We start from the raw sequence: 21,667 nt of genomic DNA on the forward strand, positions 1-21,667 counted from the left end.
AGTTGTCAAAGGGATTTTAGTGAAGAACTTTGTTATTTGGAGTTGCATACAAGGAAACGACTTATTTTACAGATAGGGGTATGTAGCCAATAGTATATTGAATAGTATATATGAATATGTATAAATGATTGAGGAAAGTTACTGTTTTAAAACAGTGTCTTAATTTTGTTTATACAGCTTTATATATAAGTTTAAAACAGTGTGCATATATGGAGGAAAGTTGGAAAACTTAAAATGTTTCCAAGGAAATTAGTATCAATTTTTTAACTTGGTCTTATAAATTAGAATGAATAAATTTGAACATGCACTGAAATCTGAAACCTTTTTTCAGATTTATTATTTCTGCTAGTGTCAAATATATTTTATCCTGACCTCGTCTTTTCATGTTTGAGTACAGGTGTGTGTTAAAAGAGGCTTCATATTTTTGTAATTGATTTATACAGAACTTCTCAAAATGTTGTTTTTTAAGACCTTGTTAAGTGTGTCCAAGAACTCTTTTTGAGCTTTTTCCTAAGTATTTTTTGCTTAAAAGGATATTTTATTTTGCCAAGAGTAATATAAAAGGTCTTTGTTCAGTTACTTAAACCAAGAAAGCCACAAAATTTAATAATTCAAAATTAACACCTTTAGTAGAAAGTTATCAATACTAATATAGCTTGTTTTTTTTTTCTTTGTTGGAAAGAGTACCAGATGATAAAACTATTAATGAAATCCTAAAGCCTTACATTGATCCTGAAAAGTCTGATCCTGTAATTCGTCAAAGGTATGCTTCAAAAATATTGTAACTTTCTGAAATAATTAAAAATGTTGATGTACTTATTAGGGTCATCCATGACTATTAGAATGTGATGTGTAATGCAATTTACTTTCTCTCATGTTTTCTTGGTGTTTACTGCAGGTCTGTCAGTAAAAATAACAACAGTAGCTGACATTCATTGTTTCCTATGTTCCAGACACTCTTCAAAGCAGACAATAATAAATATGTTAATTCATTTAATCCTCACAATAACTCTGAAAAGTAGATTATTATTATACCCATTCTATAAATGGGGCAACTGAGCCTTAAAGTGGTTAAGTAATATCCTATAGCTAGTAAACAGGGGAGCTAGGATTCACACCTAGGCAGTCTGGAGTCAAAGTTTTTACTCTTAACCCTTAAACTAAACTACCTTTGACGTTGAATGAAAAACTCTGAAAATTAAAAGTTTCCAAGTAACTTTTAAAGACAGGAAATCCTGTTTCAGCCAAGTTTTCAGAGAACTAAGTAAAGTACAATCTGCCTCCTGTTCAGAAATACAGCATGGACAGAAGTGGTTAACATAACATAGTGGAAAGATTCAGTCATGGATATCTGGGTTAAAATAGCAGTTTCTGTCCCTTATTAGCTGTGTGATTAAGAGCAAGTTACCTAATTTCCAGGCCTTATTTTTTTCTCATCAGTGAAATAAGAATGATAACACTTCCTAGATAGGATTGTTACAAGGCTTAAAAGAAATACCATGTATAAAATTCCTAGTACAGGACCTAGCATATACTAGGCACTGCTTGAAAAAGGATATTGTTATTAGAGTGTGAGTTATTAGTGCTCCTGGGTAGAAACCCAGTTGACTTTATTTTCACCAGATGGTACTTGCTTGGGATATGAACGAGTGCTTGGTTTGGTTCCAGAATAACCTGGTATTTAAAATTTAGACTGGGTGGATTCTAAAATGTCTAATCCAGTTCTAGTTGAATCTCATTCTTTTGCTTTTGATAAAAGGTCATGCCCAGACTGAACCTGACCCATGTCACATATCAAGCAGTCTTTAAAATAGCTATGATAGTTGAGTTTCTTTCCTTATAAATGGAACCTAGTTGTTATCATTAGTCACATATTTGCCAGTAAGACAAAATGTCACTGAATAGGATACATTTTTGTAAAATTATATAGCCAGATTAATTTATTGAAACAGATATTTTAAAATTTAAGATGAACAGAGGAAAAAAGTTATTTTCTTTTCAGATTTCTGGTTAGAAAAGATCTTTATCTCCTTTTCTATGCTTAAATAGATGAACTTTTAAGTATTATTAGGTACAAATGCTTAGTCTCCATAAGACTATGTGGAAATATATTAAAAAATCAACTTTTCCTTCAATGTGATGTTTTTTATTTCAGGTTGAAAGCCTACATTCGCTCTCAGACTGGGGTTCAGATTTTAATGAAGATTGAATATATGCAGCAAAATTTAGTAAGGTAAAATTGCTCTCCTCCCCATTTCTTTAAATATTTTTTAGTTCTATAACATAATTAAGTAGCTTGATTAGCTCGTTATTAAACTAATTATCTAGCTATGAACATGACTTTTAGTTTTCAACTTTCAAGTCAGAATTCAAAATAATCACACTTATAGGACAAATTGGGTTGAAAAATCATCCAGGTTAAAATATTTTATTTTCTTTTATTTTCTGTCAACTGAGATAGGGGAAATAGAATATTTTAAAATACAAGCATTCTTTTATTTGTTCTATTGTGTTTTACTTCACTGAGCTTTACAGATATTGCATTCTTTACAAATTGAAGGTTTGTGGCATCTCTGCTTCGAGCAAGTCTATCTGTACCATTTTTCCAATAGCACATGTTCAGTTTGAGTCTATGTGTCACAGTTTGGTAATTCTAGCAGTATTTCAGACTTTTTCATTAGCATTATATCTGTTGTGGTGACCTGTGATACAGGAGTAACACTTTAATGTTACTACTGTAATTGCTTTGGGTGCACCATGAACTGTGCCCATATAAGATGGCAGCCTTAAATGTGTGTGTTCTGACTGTTCCACCAACCAGTCATTCACCCATCTCTCTCACTCTCCTCAGGCCTCCTATTCCTTGAGACACAGTAATATTGAAGTTAGGCCAATTAATAACCACACAATGGCCTGTGAGTGTTCAAGTGAAAGGAAGAGTCACATCTCTCACTTTAAATAAAAAGTGGAATGATTAGGCTTAGTGAGGAAGGCATATTGAAAGCCGAGATAGGCTGAAACTAGGCCTCTCCTGCTAGTTAAGTCATGATTGCAAAGGAAAAATTCTTGAAGGAAATTAAAAATGCTACTCCAGTGAACACAAGAATGATAAAAAAGTAAAACAGTCTTATTGCTGATAGGGAGAAAGTTTTAGTGGTCTGGATAGAAGATCAAACCAGCCCAAACATTCCCTTAATCCAAAGCCTAATCCAGAGCTAGGCCCTAACTCTCAACTCTGTGAAGGCTGAGAGAGGTGAGGGAGCTGCAGAAGAAAAGTTTGAAGCTAGCAGAGGTTGGTTCATGGGGTTTAAGGAAAGAAGCCATCTCCATAACCTAAAAGTGTGGCGTGAAGCAGCAAATGGTGATGTAGAAGCCACAGCAGGTTATCCAGAAGATCTAGCTAAGATAACTGATGAAGGTGGCTACACTAAACAACAGATTTTCAGTGTAGACAAAATAGCTTTATATTGAAAGAAGATGACATGTAGGACTCAGCTAGAGAGGAGAAGTAAATGCCTGCCATAAAAGCTTCAAGGGATGGACTGACCCTCTTATTAGGGGCTAATGCAGCTGGGGACTTAAAGTTGAAGCCAGTGATCATTTACCATTCTAGAGATCCTAGGGCCCTTAAGAATTATGCTAAATCTATTCTGCCTGTGCTCTGTAAATGGAACAACAAAGCCTGGATGACAGCACATCTGTTTATGGCATGGTTTACTGAATATTTTAAGTCTACTGCTCAGAAAAAAAATTTGTTTTCAAAATATTACTGCTTATTGACAACTTTGATCCTCTTTGGGACCCTAAAGAGGAAAGTTATAACATTAGTGTGAGGACGTTAAAGGAAAATGAAGCGCAGAGGAGTTGAATGCCTAGAGCTAGGTCGTGTGAGTTTCATTTAAGCGTACTTCTTTGATGTATTTTTTGTTTAGATTTATCCCGTTTGGCTCTTTGTTAAAATAAGTCTTAACGTTTTGACTTGTAGCTTTCTGAGTTGTGGTCTCTAGGTATCCTGATTCCTTTCTATGCAATGGCATGAGAGCAGTTTCCTTAACTGCTCCCTTTTGGGACATTACATCCTATGGGCATTTCTGCTGCTCTTCTCAAAAACCCTAGTATGCTAGGACAAGCTGAGATTTCCATCCGCTTTGGCTCTTTGTGGACTTACAGTACACATTTCCAAGTTAAAAAATAACTGCTCTCTGGGCCCAAGCAGTGTGTCCTATACTATAAACTTTAAAATGCTCAGTATCCCCTGTTTGTCTTTTATTACCAAGAATTCTGATTTCCTTGAATTTTGGAAGAAGAGTATATTCTGTCAGAGTCAAGTTTGACTGGCTTAGGTGAGTGGACACATGGGCCCTCCTAGGTATTCTCTTAGTAGGCTTGTGAGACTAAAGCCATGGTCTCATGGCTTAAAACATGAGTAACATTTACATGAACTAATTAGATAAAATATGGCACATGGCAAGAAAGGAACTGAATTTAGAAGGTGAAACAGATAATATAAGAATTATGTAATGATTGACTAGAGGTAAATTCCAAGGAAACAATGTAAATGATTTTGTTTAAACATGAATTACGTGGAACTGACTTTAGGATTTTACTAAACAAAACTTAATTTTTTAATCCCCAAAGTGAAGGGAATAGTAGATTAATAAAGTGAAAAGTTAGTGGTGTTGACTATAAGGAATACCTAGAATAGACTAATTTGATACTAAACCTGAGCCTAGCTGGGTGCCTGTGGCTCATGCCTGTAATCCCAGCACTTTGGGAGGCTGAGGCAGGCAGATTGCTTGAGCTCTGGAGTTTGAGACAAGCCTGAGCAACATAGCAGGACCTCATCTCCAAAAAAAAAAAAAAAATGATAAACCTGAGCCAGTCTGAGGAACGTGAAAGTACTTTCATTCTACCTTATCTGTAGAGAAAGCTCATCTTCCAGATTCCCCCGTTTTTGCTGTTGACTTGAACTAAGTGGTGTATGAAAATACTACCAAAGCAAAGGAAGGGGGAAAAGGTTATATCCCAGGTCCAGTTTAAAAATTGGCATTCATTTATCCTTGAGTAGTGATGGCATCGTTTGACAGCAGCAATAATGTCAGAAATTCCTGTTGAGGTAGCTTTCATCTTGAAGGTGGACCTAAATTGGCGTAGGATATCTTTATATTTCTGATTATTAGGTCAGCCTCAAAGCATAGTTATGCTAATTTCTAAAGAACCTCAATTTTATTAAAGTATTTTGTAGTCATAAGTAATGAAGTTAGATAGTATAGAGATGTATTTAGGCATAGATTTTTATTTTTTATCAGATTTTTAAAACAATGTTCTCTGTATAACATACTGATAAATGGACTAAGATGAGTATTTACATTTGATTGTATACATAATCACAGTTATATCCTTAAAGGAAAGTACATTCAGAGAACATCTAAGGAGAATTATTAGAGGTTATAAATGCTAAGCTCTAATTTAAGATAAGCATTCTAAATAGAACCATTTTATTATTTCCTGAAAAGTGCTTAGAAATCAGAAACATGTAGTTTCTTTATGGCTGTTTGATTTTACGTTTTCAGCATTACAGTAACTTCAGAGTAAAGTCTTTTTACCAAATACTTGATGTTACCAGTTTCCATTGGTTTTATTTTCCATTCTTGGAAGGTATATAGCAATTGTCTCATGATATAGATATACCTGGTCAGCTAGAGCATGCTTACATTTTTTCCAGGTTTCAGCTTTGCCATTCATGGCTTATTTTTTAAATTGTGATTATAGAATTTGTGTCTAATCTAAGGAATTCACTACTGATCTGTTTGGGAGTTTTCTTTCCAGAATACATAGGGTCTGAATTTATCTCTTAGAAAAGCTATTTTAGCTTTTTAAATAAATTCATTTATTCATTCAGCAAATAGGGAGTATGCCAAAGTCCAGGTACTGTTCTAAACATTGAGGCTATGGCAGTAAAGAAAAGTGTTCCTGCCCCTGTGGAGAAGATCATTCATGTAAGATGCTTATGTTAGTAATGCCATTCTTGCTCTTTCCTGCATATTTTTTACCAGCTTTTTATTCTCAGAAAGTAAATGAGTGGTTTTGGACTGGAAAAGCCTACGTTGCTAAATGTCAGGCACTATCAGAGAGCAGCTGTTGTATTACTGCCCACTTAAGTTACTACTGACTAAATAATTTATAAAACAGCCAACTTTGTCTATTCAAGTACAGTTTTCCAAATATATTAACTTTTAAGCCTAGATTTTACTTTTATTTTATGGAATTATTTACCAGAAAGAAATTTAGATACATTTTGTTTTTTATATTTACTTTGCTACTTTGATACTTGTAAATCTTCTTGGATTTTTTGTGATTTAAGCAGTTATAGGATGATTCTTTCCGAATTTGTTCAAAAAAAAAACCATTAAGTACATTTAATCTTCTAGGCATATAAATAAAAATTGGGGTTTATACAAGAATGAATAAAATACAGTTCCATTGTAGTAGGGAAAACAGACACGCTGTATGTATCATAAGAAACCTGTGTCTACATCTTAAAAGCGACATGGAAGGTAGCAGGTATCCTTATGTCATCAGAAGGCTTTGTTGTGGAAGTCACGTTTGACTTTTATTAAAGGTGAATGGCCTATGACTAGCTAGGGGAAGGTACAGAGGCCCTTAAGAAGTACGAGGGTGTGGTATATCGTAAACAAAGCAAGTAAGTGGAGTGTATAGATTCATGCAGAGAAGTATTTTTAAAACTTTTTTTAAAAAGATAAGGTTGAAGAGTTAGTTCAAGACCCAATACTAATGCTGTTTGGATCTTGTCTCATTGGCATAGAAAACTGTAAAGATCTAGAAAAAAAAAAAAAAAAAACCAGTAAGACTTGGTGATCAAATTGGCTATAGGGAGCAATAACTAGGAATCAAAGGTGACTATGGTTTCTGGCATGATTGCTGTTTACAGAGAGATGAAGGTAAGGTCTGGAGAGGCTAAGAGCATGTTGAGTTTTATGTAGAGGTCGCGTCATTTTCCGGAACACTACTTTCAAAAAGAATGACCTTACTCTACTAATTATTAGGATATCTTCAGAGTGAAATTGTATGCTAGTTAAAAAAATAGTAATATTATCCTTCCAGAATACTTAATATGTGGAGTAGACCTTACTTTACTTTATGAGGTTCTAGAGTAGACTTTTTAGACTAAAAGTTTCACCATTACAAATAGTACATTTATTATAATAAGTAAAAGTTTGTTGTCACTGCTCCTTAAACCTAACCCAAATTATGAGAACTTCCAGAATAACCTTTTTGCTGTTATGCAAAAATGTACATCAGAGATTTGCTATAAAGTAAAAATTGTGTTTTTAATTTGATACAGACCTTGGAAAGTTAGTAAGCCTATTTTCCCATCTAAATGTGGGAATCAGAACAGAAATGATACTGCATTGTTGTAAAGGTTAATTTGAGTTAATACTTGTCAGCTGCTTACTACAGTGCCTGGCACCTGGAAAATCACTCCTGTGTATTCAAGTATTTTGAGTTTCAACTAGAACATCATGCTGAAATGATTCAACGAACCTAAAGAGGTGTTTAAGTTCCACATGTTTGGTAGTAGTTAACTGTATCATATATTACTTTATTGTTTAACAGCTTCTTTTAACCAAATTCATTTTTTAAAATTTTGTTTTGAGAGACAGGGTCTTATTGTGTTGCCCAGGCTGGAATGCAGTAGCACAAGCATAGCCTCACTGCAGCCTTGAACTCCTGAGCTCAAGAAATCTTCCTGCTTCAGCCTCCTGCATAGCTGAGGCTCCAGGCATGCATCAGCCATATAATTTCTTATATTTCTGGGATATACTTCAAATGTAATATTAGCCATACATTCCCAACAGACCACTCACCACTAAACACAAGGGAGCAGATAACCAGTCATGTTTGTTAATATTTCTTTTGACATAATTGGATATTGCAAGAATATGAGATTTCAGGAACTTAAGATATTGTCAACTTTATTTCTGTGGAAATTACTCCCAAATCTAGATATAGTTTTAACTTTTCTCCCAAGCTCCAAATCTTGGTTTCCAGCTATCTTTATTTACACATCTCATTAAATGTTAAGCTCAACATGTCTAGATTTCATTACACTGCATCTATTTCTTCCTGATGTATGTGTTTCTAATTTAATGGACTGAGTGTTCTGGCATCGAGTAAGCAGTCAACAAATGTTGGTACTCATTTTCTATTACTGGCTCTTTTGTTCTAGTAAGCCAGGCATAAGACCTTGTAGCCCAGCATCTTCGACTACTTCTTGACTTCCACCTTGCCACCTTACCTTGCATAATTGACATCCACAACGCGTCTTCCATTTGTCCTTTCTTCTCCATTCCTTTTAGGTAGACTATTATTTACCAGTGTCTACAGTAGAGTTCATTTCCTTCCCCCAAACTGAATATAATTTCCATATCTTTAGAACCTTAAAAGTGTTTTGCATTTCTCATAGGTTCCTATAAATTTGACTTATTTTATCCCAATAAAACTTAAACCATATGATGATTAACTCCCTTTTGAAGACAGTGGTTGCCGTAGGCATCTTCATCTTTGTATTTCCTGCAGAGTTGTGTTAGTGACTTTTCCACAACAAGTGTTCAGTCTTAATTTTTTAATAAGTGTGCTAATTCATATATATATGTGTGTGTATATATATGCTTGATGTATGCTAGGTATTGATGCCACGTTAATACCCTTAAGCAGGGCTTGGGCAGCTTTTCCTTTAAATGGCCAGATAGTGAGTATTTTCCAGCTTTGTGGGCCATTTAGTCATAATTAGTCAATTCTGCCATTGTAACACATAAGCAACTATAGACCACTTAAATGAATGGACATGACTAGAATATGGTCCAGTAAAACTTTATTTACGAAAACAGATAGTGGGCGGGATTTGGCCTCCAGGCTATAGTTTGCTGATCCCTGCTCTAAAGGGTTTTTTATTGGTTTACATGGTATCTATATATCATGTAAACAGTTGGGGGCTTCAGTTCTCAACATGTGAAATGAGAGAGAGAGAGAAGATTGTAACAGGGCCCAGTGTAATTTAAAAGTTACTTCAGAAAGTGTAGTACCTGCTCAGAGGTCAGGCTTTTTGATACATGAACCTGACCTAAAGTATCAGTTAAGATTGATCAGGTCTGTATTTTTCATTTATTCAGTTAATTTTCATTGAGCCCCTTCCATGTGCCAGCCCAGTGCTAATCCCTAGGGATATATAGACATCTAAAATACTAGCCCTCAAAGAGCTCATAGTCTAGGTGGGAAGACTGATATGTGATAAATACCACAAAAGATAGATACTTAAAATACAAGGCATAAAAAGTGCCTAGTGGAGGGCAAGGGCATCTTTGCATGGACACTCCAGACTTAATCATTTCTTGATGGAAAGACAAACCTTTGCCTTCAGTTTGCTTCCAGAATTTTTCATATAAAGCCAAGAATTTAGATTTAAACCTAAGCCTAGGTTAAAGTATTACCTAAGCTTTGATTTCATGGATATCACAAAAATTTTTACTGTTCATGAGCATATTATCCTGTTGTACTTGCACATAGCCTATTAGTCGTTTCCTCCTGTGCTGGTTTTAGTTAATAATTTTGGAATGCTTTTTGTTTGAAAAGCAACCAGCAAAAATACGAGCTATTTCTCTTGGATGATTTTATTTCCATGCTGAGAGGATGTTTTTAAATTTTAAAAACTAAGGCTATTTTACTTTCCTTGGAACTTTATGGATCTTTAATCTAAAATATTTTAAAATCATTTTCAGTGAAGTGAAGAGGTAAAATGCTTTTTCCTATCTCCTTTTTGAGAAATTGATTTTACCTATGTAAAGGCCTCAGGTGAGGCCCACCTGACCTCTTTTGGCTTGCACCCACTCACTAGCAAGCAAAGACCCCCTTTCACTACTGGCCAGTTATTCTTCCTTCCTGTAAACCTCTCCCCAGTGGCACATGTAGCCTGTATTTCTTTTCAGAACAATGCTTCTCAGATTTCAGTATCCATCATAATCATCTAGGGCAGTTGTTGAAAATGTTGATTTCCAAACCACTCTCTTGGGGTTCTGGTTTAGTAAATCTTACATAGTACCCAGAAACCTACAATTTTTTTTTTTTTTTCTTTACAATCTCTGCCTCCCACGGGTGACCCTGATATAAGTTTTTCCTGGGACCACACTTTGGGAAACACTGGCCAGGTTGGTAAACTCCTTGAGGACATTTTTGTTTCCCACACAATGTCTAACATGTTTGATATAGTGAGTTTTTGGTAGATATATTCAATTGAGTTGTTGAAGTTCTATAAAGAAACACGGCAATTGGTATTAGAATGGATTTTTTTTTTTAAATCACATTTTACCTCCTTAAAGATATTAGTCTGTGCTCTTTCCCTAATTGAACTAGAAATGGAAAATTAGATGACTTTGTTTTAGACTTATGGTGCATAATTGAAAAATATGCTTTGAAGATACTCTAGGAAATTTATAAGATGTGTGTTAAAAGTTAGAACTTAAAAATTATTTTGAGAATAGTGCAGAATTAAGTATATATTGGAGAACACTGAAGGAATTCCAGAATTTCTAAGAACAGTGTTAACTATTTTCAGATGTCTTTTCTTATGTAAACAGTCAGAGACATTTCTGCCTAAGATCCCCTGAAAATAACTGTGATGAAGAATTAGTGAAGAATAAGAGCTTGTTCTCTAGATAGGATTACGTAAACTTCCTCTTGTTTTCCTTTTGAAATTTGATTCTGTTAATGGATACCAAGTTGATAAATGGGGGGAAATCATTTAATCTAAGAATCAATAGTGAACAAAAACATGCCTTTAATAGAAGATGCCCTCATCAGTGCTCATCCATCATGTTAAGAGATATTTTTCAAAAAAAACCTTAATTTGTTTGTGATATATTTGTGTTGTTTTGATCGATTTGATTTAATAATAGTTAAAATTCTTCAGTTCAGAAGAAATTTTATTATTTAAAACATAAAGGTCATAAGTAATGAAATTAAATTTTACTTTTCATTACATTTTTGTTACAGAGAAGGTCAAGTGTAAACATATTACTTGGTATAAAATTCTGCAAGAGAATCTGAATGGAAAAACAAGGTTCCGAGAACAAGTAAGATTTCTAACTTAGAAAGCAGCGCTTATGCATATATATATATAATTTTTTTTTTTTTTTTTTTTTTTTTTTTTGAGAGAGAGAGTGAGTGAGTCTTACTCTGTTGCCCAGGCTAGAGTGCAGTGACGCAATCTTGGCCCATTGCAGCCTCCGGATTTCGTGTTCAAGCGATTCTTGTGCCTCAGCCTCCCAAGTAGCTGGGATCACAGGCGCACACTACCACACCTGGCTAATTTTTGTATTTTTAGTAGAGAGACAGGGTTTTGCCATATTGGCTAGGCTGGCCTCAAATGATCTGCCCGTCTCGGCCTCCCAAAGTGCTGGGATTACAGGTGTGAGCCACCACACATGGCCATTATTTATTTATTTTTTTTTTAGTGGATGATATTGCTGTTAAATTACCATGATATTTAGAGTCTAGTGAATTTACTTAAGGGTGATATATTTCACTTTAAATCATCAGTATTCACAGTACACCATAAATTATGTTCTTTGCATCTACTTAAACTTGTAGGATGTCAATATAAGGATATACAAAAGTATCATTGTTTTTCACAATTATTTTAGGTTATGTTTAAGCAAAACGATGTGAAGACCCTGAATAAGTTTTCCCGAACACACACAAAAATTGTTTCCTGCAAGAGTGATTTAAAACCAAGGTTAAATCTGGGGGCTAATAGGTATCTTTATGGAATATAGTAAGTATGAATGACAAACTTTTATTGAGTGCCTTACTACTGTTTAGGTACTCTGATCGCACTTTATACATATTATAATTATATTATACGTTTTAAGTATATTATAATTAAATGGATAGCCCGACTGTGGCTGTGTAAGCACTAAGTGGTGGAACCTAGATTCAAACCTAGGTCTGCCTGCACTCAAAGCCTTAGTATGTTCTTTGCAATATGGTACATACCTGTCAGTACCATAAATAATCATAATGCATGTTCAGATTATGTGAAACCGAACCACAGTTCTTTGTTATACCTTTTTGGGATTGTTGTTTATTTTTCAGAGTAATCATGGTCAGGATGAGTATGTGTTCAGAATGGCATTAACCTTTGACCACATTTTGGATATAGATTCTAAAAGAAAGTGAGAATAAAACAAACAACAAAGGAAGCATCATTTAAGGATTATAACAATTCTATATTCTATTACAGAACAAAGGAAGCATCATTTAAGGATTAGAAATTGTTAGAGTTAATCTGAAGAATGTCCACACACAGAAAGGGAATATGTAGAGTGGTTTGCTAAACTTTTTTTATCATCTCAAAGATGATACTCTTCCAGTATGAAATGGGCTTTATATGTAGTATTCTTGTTATAGCAGTTTTATGATAAGAATTTTTAACTTAGTTTTAAGAAAGTTGAAGCTCAGCTAGTTGGCACAGTTGGCTGAGTGTTTACCAGACAGATATAAACTCAACTATTGAGGTCTCAGTAGCTTCGAACCTGAGAATGTTAGTTTGAGAGGCTGTATTTAAAGTGATCCAAAGTGATGTGATGGTCAAATTCTTAGCAGATTGCAAGCCTACCATTTCTATAGTGATCATCTCACTTCAAATATATACTATTTTGATTCTTGGTTAAGGGAATTATGTGAAATATAAAATGTGAATTTTCTCTAAAAACAAGTGATATTTTAACGTAATGTTAATCTACTAAACTTACCCATCCTAGTTATGTTATAGAATATTTTGTGGCCAATTTAAATGTTCGGCACCAAAACTGTGAATTCTATGTGTATTCCGATATCCATTCTGTGCTCAGTACTTTAACCATATCCGCTCTCTACCCAGTTTCGTAGACCTAACTCTCTCTTCCTATCTCTACCTCACACATAATCACATATACCTTCTTCCTAGAAAGTCTTTGTCCTTTCACCGCTAGTAAATGCCTTGTAGTACACCATTGTATTCCCAGTGCCAAGAACAGTGTCTGGAACATGGTAGGCTCTCAGTAAATATTTGTTGAGTGAGGAATGAATGAACAAGCACTCAGTTGAGTGAAAAAAAATCACAAAATTGGCTTTATAGGCCCAACTCTGCATTTTCTTGAGTGACTCTGAGTAAGATACCTAACTTCTCAGGGCTTCAGTGTACTTAACGGGAAGACGAAAGAGACTGGGTTATAAGTTCCTGCCAACTCTAAAATAATACCATTCTATAATGTAGTTAATTCATGGACTATTGAACCTCTCAGCAAAAGTTTCTCTGAGGAACCTAATCATATTTTGCAAGGTAATATACATCCTGATAAAGTCTGAAGATGTAAGAGTCTGTACTGATGAAATACTTGCATTCAGTTTTAGCTTCAAAGGAAATGTATGTTTTGTTAGCAAGATTAAGACTAAAGATCAAGATTTAAAATCCCTACATTAATTAGAGGGGGAAAAAGTGCATGGAGGAGAAAGGATTTTAAGAAACAAATAATTAACAATACTGTATTGTATACTTGAAATTTGCTAAGAGGGTACATTTTAAGTGTTCTTATCACAAGAAAAAATTTAAAAATGCTATGTAAGGTGATGGATATGTTAATTAGCTTGATTATGATATCATTTCACAACATATACACACATCAAAATATCAAATTGAGGCCGGCACAGTGGCTCACACATGTAATCCCAACACTGTCGGAGGCTGAGGCAGGAGACTCATTTGAGCCCAGGAGTTTGAGACCAGCTTGGGCAACATAGGGAGACCCTGTCTCTACAAAAAAAAAAAAAAATCAAATTGTATACCTTAAATATATATAATTCCTATTTGTCAATTATGCCTCAATAAAATTGGGCAAAAAAAGAATACAAACCAATTAAGGAGAGGGGTTAGCTAGGGTTAGGAACTGAAGTACCTAGATAGTGAAGGCCCTGTGCAGCCTGCAAGAACAAAGAACATTTGGATGTTGGTACTGAACAAGAGAGGTTTGGAAGGCCAGGGCAGGCAGATAACCTGAGGTCAGGAGTTCAAGACCAGCCCGGCCAACATAGTGAAACCTGTCTCTACTAAAAATACAAACATTAGCCGGGTATGGCAGCACACGCCTGTAGTCCCAGCTACTCAAGAGGCTGAGGTAGGAGAATCTCTTGAACCTGGGAGGTGGAGATTGCAGTGAGCTGAGATCATGCCACTGGACTCCAGTCTGGGCGACAGAGCGAGACTCTGTCTCAAAACAAAACAACAACAGAACAAGAGACAATATTTACTGAGGATCTACTGAGCTTTATTTATTTTTTTTTTTTTAACTTTTAGGTTCAGGGCTACGTGTATAGATTTGTTATATAGGTAAAATCATGTCACAAGAGTTTGTTGTACAGATTATTTCATCACCCAGGTACTAAGCCTAGTACCCCATAGTTATTCTTTCTGCTCCTTTCCCTCCTCCTACCCTCCACCTTCCCCTAGTTCCTAGTTCTTTGTGTCCATGAGTTCTCATCATTTAACTCCCACTTATAAGTGAGAACCTGTGGCATTTGGTTTTCTGGCCTGCGTTAGTTTGCTAAGGATAATGCATCAAGATTCAGGACAATAAAACAATACAGGAGCTGACAGACAAAATAGCCAGTGTAAAAATGAACCTAATGGATCTGACAAAGCTGAAAAATACACTTCAAGAATTTCACAGTGCAATCACTAGTATTAACGGCAGAATAGACCAAGCTGAGGAAAGAATCTCAGAAATTGAAGATGGGTTCTCTGAAATAAAGCAGACAAAAATAAAGAAAAATGAATGAAAGGAATGAACAAAACCTCTGAGAAATATGGGATTATGTAAAGAGGCCAAATCTACGAATCATTAGCATCCCTGAAAGGGACAGGGAAAAAGCAAACAACTTGGAAAACACATTTTAAGATATCGTCCATGAAAACTTCCCCATCCTTGCTAGATAGGTCAACAGTCAAATTCAGGAAATACAGAGACCCCCTGCAATATTACCCACAAGAAGACCGTCCCTAAGACACATAATCATCAGATTTTCCAAGATCGAAATGAAAGAAAGAATGAAATGAAAAGCAGCTAGAGAGAAGGGGCAGGTCACCTACAGAGTGGCTATAGAGATGGGTCACCTCCATCAGGCTAACAGCAGAAGCCCTTTACAAGCCAGAGAGTTTGGGAGCCTATATTCAACTCTGTTAAAGAAAAAAATCTTCAACCAAGCATTTCATTTCCAGCTAAACTAAGTTTCTTTAAGCAAAGAAGAAATAAGATTCTTTTCAAATAAGCAAATGTTGAGGGAGTTTGTTATCACCATACCTGCCTTACAAGAGATCTTGAAAAGAGTACTAAATACAGAAAGGAAAAACCATTACTAGCCAGTGTAACTTTACATTTCTATCATGATACTTGTGCCAATGAATGCAATAGTTTATTTGTCTGCCTCCCCCCATAAAGTTATGAACTTCCATTACCTAGCAGACTACCTGTGCATAATAGACACTAAGTAAATATTTGAGGAATCAATTGAGGAATAAATGCCAGGCTAGTGCTTATAACATTTTCACATGTATTAATTCTAATGAAGTATATACTATGTCTTTTCTACTTTACCTGATTAGGAATCTTAGGCTCTGAAAAATTGACTTACCCAAAGAAACTAAGTTTGTACAGTTTATAAGGCTAGGATTTGGACTCAGACCTGTTTGTCAACAGAGTTTAGTTCATGCTTTTTCTACTAACTAGTCTCTGTCTCTGTCATAAATCGTAAATATAATTCCTGGTAAGTATGTCATTTCCTTGCTAGGAGTGCCACATTACTTTTGGAGTATAAAATCTGATTACTGATGCTAGGTTAGCAAGTTACACTTTGGAAACATTTTCACCTGTTACATTATAGTCCTTACAAACTAACCCATGAGTAGTTATCTTTCCTACCATTTTATTGATGAGAAAAACTGAGTCTCCTTCTGGAGTCATAGCTCGTAAGAACCAGTGATAAGACTGGAACTCAAGCTTTGTAGATTTAAAAGTAATTGAATTTACCAACAAAAATCAGAAAAGATTTCAAAGAAATAATATTTAGAACAAGTCAGAGCCTTGTAAGCCCCTCTTTAAAACAGGTTTTAAAATATATAGTTGGCCATTTTATTTAACCACATCCATAGTTTAAATATCATGGTTAGCACAGGATATTTACCAAATGCAGTTCTGAACTGGTGAGCTTTCTGAATTAAGGCATATGTCTGTACTACACAATTAATGATCTACACTCCATGTCAAGCAGGTATCATCCTCATTTATGTGGGTACATAAAAATCCCAAAACAAAGTGCAGCAAACCACTAATTTAACTACTCTGATTTTTAAAATATGAAAACTAAGAGAGATTGGGTGAGAAAAAGATTAACTTTGACAAAATCTTTTTCTATATGACTTAAATATTGTGAGTTGCAAAATTGTTACATAGAAGTATTATTTGGAGAAATTTTAAATAATACCTTTTAAAATGTAAATAAAAGAATAATTAAAACTTTTAATCTAGAAACCTAGATTGAGAAATAAATACAACTATGAAAAAATATAGGTTAAGTGCTACCTTTGCCAGATAAATATACAAAATTGTAGAAATTTAGAGCTGAAGGGATCTTGGCGATCACCTAATTCAGTGATCTTATTTTAGTGGAAAGATACTGTGGCTTAGGGTCTGCCACAGATTAAATTTGGAGAAATTCAGACTTAGTTTTGGTATTTTTTAGGAGGTGGAAGGGGCGATGATCCATGGAGTGTCAGTTGGGACATAAAGTAGTTTGTGACTTCCTTTCTTTAAAAACTTGTCTTTTTGGGTTATGAGGATTTTTTTTAAAAAAGCACGCTAATTTGCTAATAAAGTACGGAGAAAGAAGTTCAAGAACTTGGCCCATTTTTTTGAAAGTTAGTGACAGAGTCAAGATTAAAAGCATACCCTTGATTATCATGACAACTTTTATTTATGTAATGTCACTGTAACCCCTCTTTGGCCCACTGAGCCAATTCTGCCCTCATAATGCCCCCATGAGGCTGCCCAGAGCAGTGTCAGCCCGTGAGCCTGTGAGGGTGAACAAGTGAAATTACAAGAGGAAATGTCTAAGAAGGGTCCCAGAGGGCAAGAAAAAAGACAGATGTTAGTATCTTAATTCCTCCAAACCTAAGTAGTTTGTCTTATGGTAGCAGAGACATTATACTAATGGAAATACCAGAGTTTGTGAAAATTTCCAAAAGATAAAGCTGTCCCTTAGGATTCAGTAGCTTCATGGCTTGCAAAGGAGCTAAACCTAAATGTTTTAGGCAGTACAAAGCTGGGCTCTTAAAACTTGCCTCAAGATAATGGAAACAGAAACATTCAAAGTACCTTTATCTTCTTGGAAGTAAATGTGACAATAAAATAATGATTTGAAGGTCGTACTGAAAGTTGTAAGGCTACATTTAAAATGCAAAATGCACATAAAGGCAGTATCTTCACTGGTAATGAAATTCAGTGACTTTGTCCTGAACTGAAGTTTCTATAGGAAAGTGTTGTTATTTTTGGTAAATAAAAATATAAAACACATGTGCTTAGGGCTTAAATAAATGTGTGAGCAGTTGCTGTGTTTTTTCATTTACCCTCACTGTAGCTCTCTAAAGTGATACTGTCATTATCCCCATTTTCAAGCGTGGAAACTGAGGATTAAATAACTTAAGTAACTTATCCAGGATCATAGACCAGTGAATGATGGAGCCGGAACTTTAACTCAGTGTTAAACTCCAAACTCAAACAACCAATAAAAGTTATTACTTCATTTAACTAAACTCCAAGTCCATAAAGTGTTAACCCCATATGTGTCTGATAGGCCTTCTTTATGAACAGTTTGCAAAATTTACTTTTAAATTACTGGTAAATATTAATGGTTGATTAAGAGTAACCACTTGTTGTAGAAAAATCTAAGAAATTCAGAATTTCAGCTAAAAGATTATTTAGTGAAATCTGAATGCTTCGTGTAACAGGCTGGAAAGCTGTGGCACAGAAGCTTACTGACACTCAATAGCATATTGCTGATTAGAAGTTTGCAACATTTTAGGCTAAACACTAATTAAAATCCATTGATTCTAATCAAAACCATACAACATACCAGATTTTGATTGCATAAGATATTTTTAAAATAATTTATTAGTTAACAACCCTCTTCTAAATCTTTGCATCCTTAGTGCTTTGCACAGTGCCTGCTTAGCATGTAAAACAGGAACCAAGTTTTTTTAAGTATAATCATTACAGTTTTAGAATCCAAATAAGTATAATCATTACAGTTTTAGGATCCAAAGCATGTTTAACTTGTTGTGTAGTAATTTTTATGTACCTCTGAACATTCCTCTGCTAGGAACATATGTTATATCAGCAATAATTTTAGGCTGTGATTCCCGTGTGGCCTTTGAAGAACTTTTTTTGTTGCTTCTTGGTTTTAGCTTTGGAAATCTGGAGAAACCCAATTAAGATTTAATATTACAAAAAGAAATAAAATACCTAAAACATTAAGTATGCACTGAAAATTGTTTACTAAAAACTGAAACAAGTAAAAAAAACATTCCCTTATTTGAAAAATGCCTTTCATTAGAAATCTTATGATTTAGTTAAAAGGCGCAGAAGATAAGTTATTGCAAGTGCCTGTAGGATGCCACTTGAAAAGCTCCTGTTTGAGAGTCCAGGTCTTATTTCCTCCCAAGAAAAATTTAGTTATCCCCATTTTATATTTTACTTTGTAAGTTAATCTTATACTTAGGTATCTGATACAGTCTCATTTTTCTTTTTTATATAATTACTACTAACTTTAAAAAAACACTGCTTATTTCAAAGAGAAATAATGTTTAAAAGATGTGAAGCATTTAATCCTTGAATGCTGGAAACACTTTAGAAGTATTGTAAGCACATCTGTATTACATTACACACAGGGAAAAGAATGTATGAATTCTATGATCTGTGGGCACTAAGGTGGCTGGTTTAGAAAAACAGTATTTTGCATTTCATGTTTCTTTTCAACATAAAGAATATTCTGCAATTCCACGCTGGGGTGTGTGGTCAGGGAAGCATAAGTAAAGTTATGGTTTTACAGTTGTTCTCTAACTTTAGTCAGCTTGGCTCTGCATTTTGTTAAGCCCTTTTATTTTTCCTGATTTGAAAACGATTGCATGAGACAAACTCAGAAGATGGAGAAATCACTACATCATATTTTTTAATAAGTGTCCTGCAGGTCTTAGTCAGCTATGATTATGGTGCAGATAATTTTTTACTAATCAGGAAATACCAAAGTTTGTGAGTGATTTACTCTTAAAATTACAGCAAATTTAAATGTATCCCAATGATATCCTCACTCTTGATCACTTGTGTTCCATTGTGCTTTTTTGAGCAGGAGATAAAAGGATGGAGTTACAGCCGTTAGGCTGGATATCTCATGTGATATGTGTTTTGCATGTGAATATCACCTGTCACTGGTAGAGATGAATAAAAATGCTAGAGAACTTCTGCACTACACTGATTGACATGTTCTCAGCTTTTTCTTCTTTGGCATGAAATGACATTAACATGCCAACATATTCTCATATGTACACGCTAGTGAGCTAGCTAGAATTCCACCCTTTCACTCCTACCCCAGAAAGCAAGCAAGAATGAATGTTCTGGGGATGCATATTCAGTCACCTCAAACTTATTTTTTTAAAGTAATGATTTGAGAATTTCATACTTTAATGACCACTAGCATCTATTTACCTGTGACACATTTGGCATCTATGTCATGATAAACTCTGTATTTCTTAAATTTTATATAGCAATATAAATTTCTGGAAACCAGTTATAATTAGAATAATTGACTTTTTACAAAAGCCAATTTTATAACCAGTTATTTTATTGCCATGTTACTAGAAATTATAAGGTGATTGGTTGTCTTTAAGGCTCAAAATAAATATATTTGAGGAATTTGAATGGTTAGCTCATTCTTTTATTCAAGAAAAATGATAGCATAAATATTTTTTTTTTTTTTTTAATTTTTGAGGCGGAGTTTCACTCTTGTTGCCCAGGCTGGAGTGCAATGGTGTGATCTCAGCTCACTGCAACCTCTGCCTCCCGGATTCAAGTGATTCTCCTACCTCAGCCTCCGAGTAGCTGTGATTACAGGCATGTGCCACCACGCCCAGCTAATTTTGTATCTTTAGTAGAGGTGGGGTTTCTCTATGATGGTCAGGCTGGTCTCAAACTCCCGACCTCAGGTGATCCGCCCACCTTGGCCTCCCAAAGTGCTGGGATTACAGGTGTGAGCCACCGCACCCGGCCAGCATAAATGTTATGTAAAAGTCTTTAACTGTTTCTTGGTATGAAAATTGGTAACTTGTAGGCTGGGCACGGTGGCTCACACCTGTAATTCCAGCACTTTGGGAGGCCGAGGCAGGCAGATTACGAGGTCAGGAGATCGAGACCATCCTAGCTAACACTGTGAAACCCCGTCTCTACTGAAAATACAAAATAAATTAGCCAGGCATGGTGGCACGCGCCTATAGTCCCAGCTACTCGGGAGGCTGAAGCAGGAGATTCACTTGAACCTGGGAGGGGGAGGTTGCAGTGAGCCAAAATTGTGCCACTGCACTCCAGCCTGGGCAACAAAGCGAGACACCATATCAAAAAACAGAAAAGAAAAGAAAAAGAAAATTGGTAACTTGTTCTAGAGCTTTCCTAATGTCAGAATATTTGATATTTTTTTATTTAGTTTTAGAACCTCTATAATAATAACTCTTGTACCTGCCTTTCTTAGAAGGTATTAAACTTATACTATAAGGAAGTAACTACTGAATTGTCATGACCTTTAAAAAATTTTTAATGTAAAGGACTCTCATATATTTATCTATTAGTATTTTGAATATTAACAGTGTTTCCTGTTTTTTTGTTTTTGTTTTTTATTAATAAGATATTATGAACTAGATCCTTACAAAAGTCTCCTAGACAATTTGAGGAACAAAGTGATCATTGAGTATCCAACATTACATGTGGTATTGAAAGGATCCAATAATGACATGAAAGTTCTTCACCAAGGTAAGTGTAAATTTGTTTCTGTAATGCTTAGAATAGCTTTAGAGAAACCAAAGCAAAATATGTCCACCCTTATTTCTTTATATGTGTTTTCCCAGTATATTTACACACTTACAGGATCTCCTCTATAGCTACAGTTAATGTGAAGAACCAAGTAAATGCGATGCTGCTACTCTTCTGTTTTTAAGAGTATATAATCTTATAAAATCAATTTTAAGTGAATGAATCAAATTGAATGGCTATAAAATGACTTTTTTTTAGCATGCGATTCTATGTATTTTTGTCTTTTTTTAAGCTAATAGTCTTTCAGTAACTGTCCATGATCACATACATTTAGTCCATAGTTAAGACTTTAGACATTTGTAAAAGGAGGGATTGCAAAACATTTTTAGTTGACAAGGAAAATGTTGAATGGTTAAAAAAAAAAAAAAGAAAAAAAAAAAAAAACCTAGTATCCTACCTTGTAGAAGGAGATAATGTTGCAAGGA

At 34.8% G+C, this 21,667-nt stretch overlaps 1 protein-coding gene across 1 annotated transcript in view; it reads left to right on the forward strand.

The window, feature by feature from the left end:
- The window catches only part of LOC105482770 (zinc finger HIT-type containing 6), a 56,321-nt gene that overhangs the window by 27,427 nt on the left and 7,227 nt on the right, over positions 1–21,667 (forward strand). The window contains exons 7-9 of the mRNA XM_011743086.3: positions 683–763; positions 2,156–2,233; positions 21,058–21,182. Of these exons, the coding sequence (XP_011741388.2) occupies positions 683–763; positions 2,156–2,233; positions 21,058–21,182 (284 nt within the window). The remainder of the gene's footprint in view (positions 1–682; positions 764–2,155; positions 2,234–21,057; positions 21,183–21,667) is intronic.

The sequence above is a fragment of the Macaca nemestrina genome, chromosome 1, assembly GCF_043159975.1.
Source record: "Macaca nemestrina isolate mMacNem1 chromosome 1, mMacNem.hap1, whole genome shotgun sequence".
Lineage (NCBI taxonomy): Eukaryota > Metazoa > Chordata > Mammalia > Primates > Cercopithecidae > Macaca > Macaca nemestrina.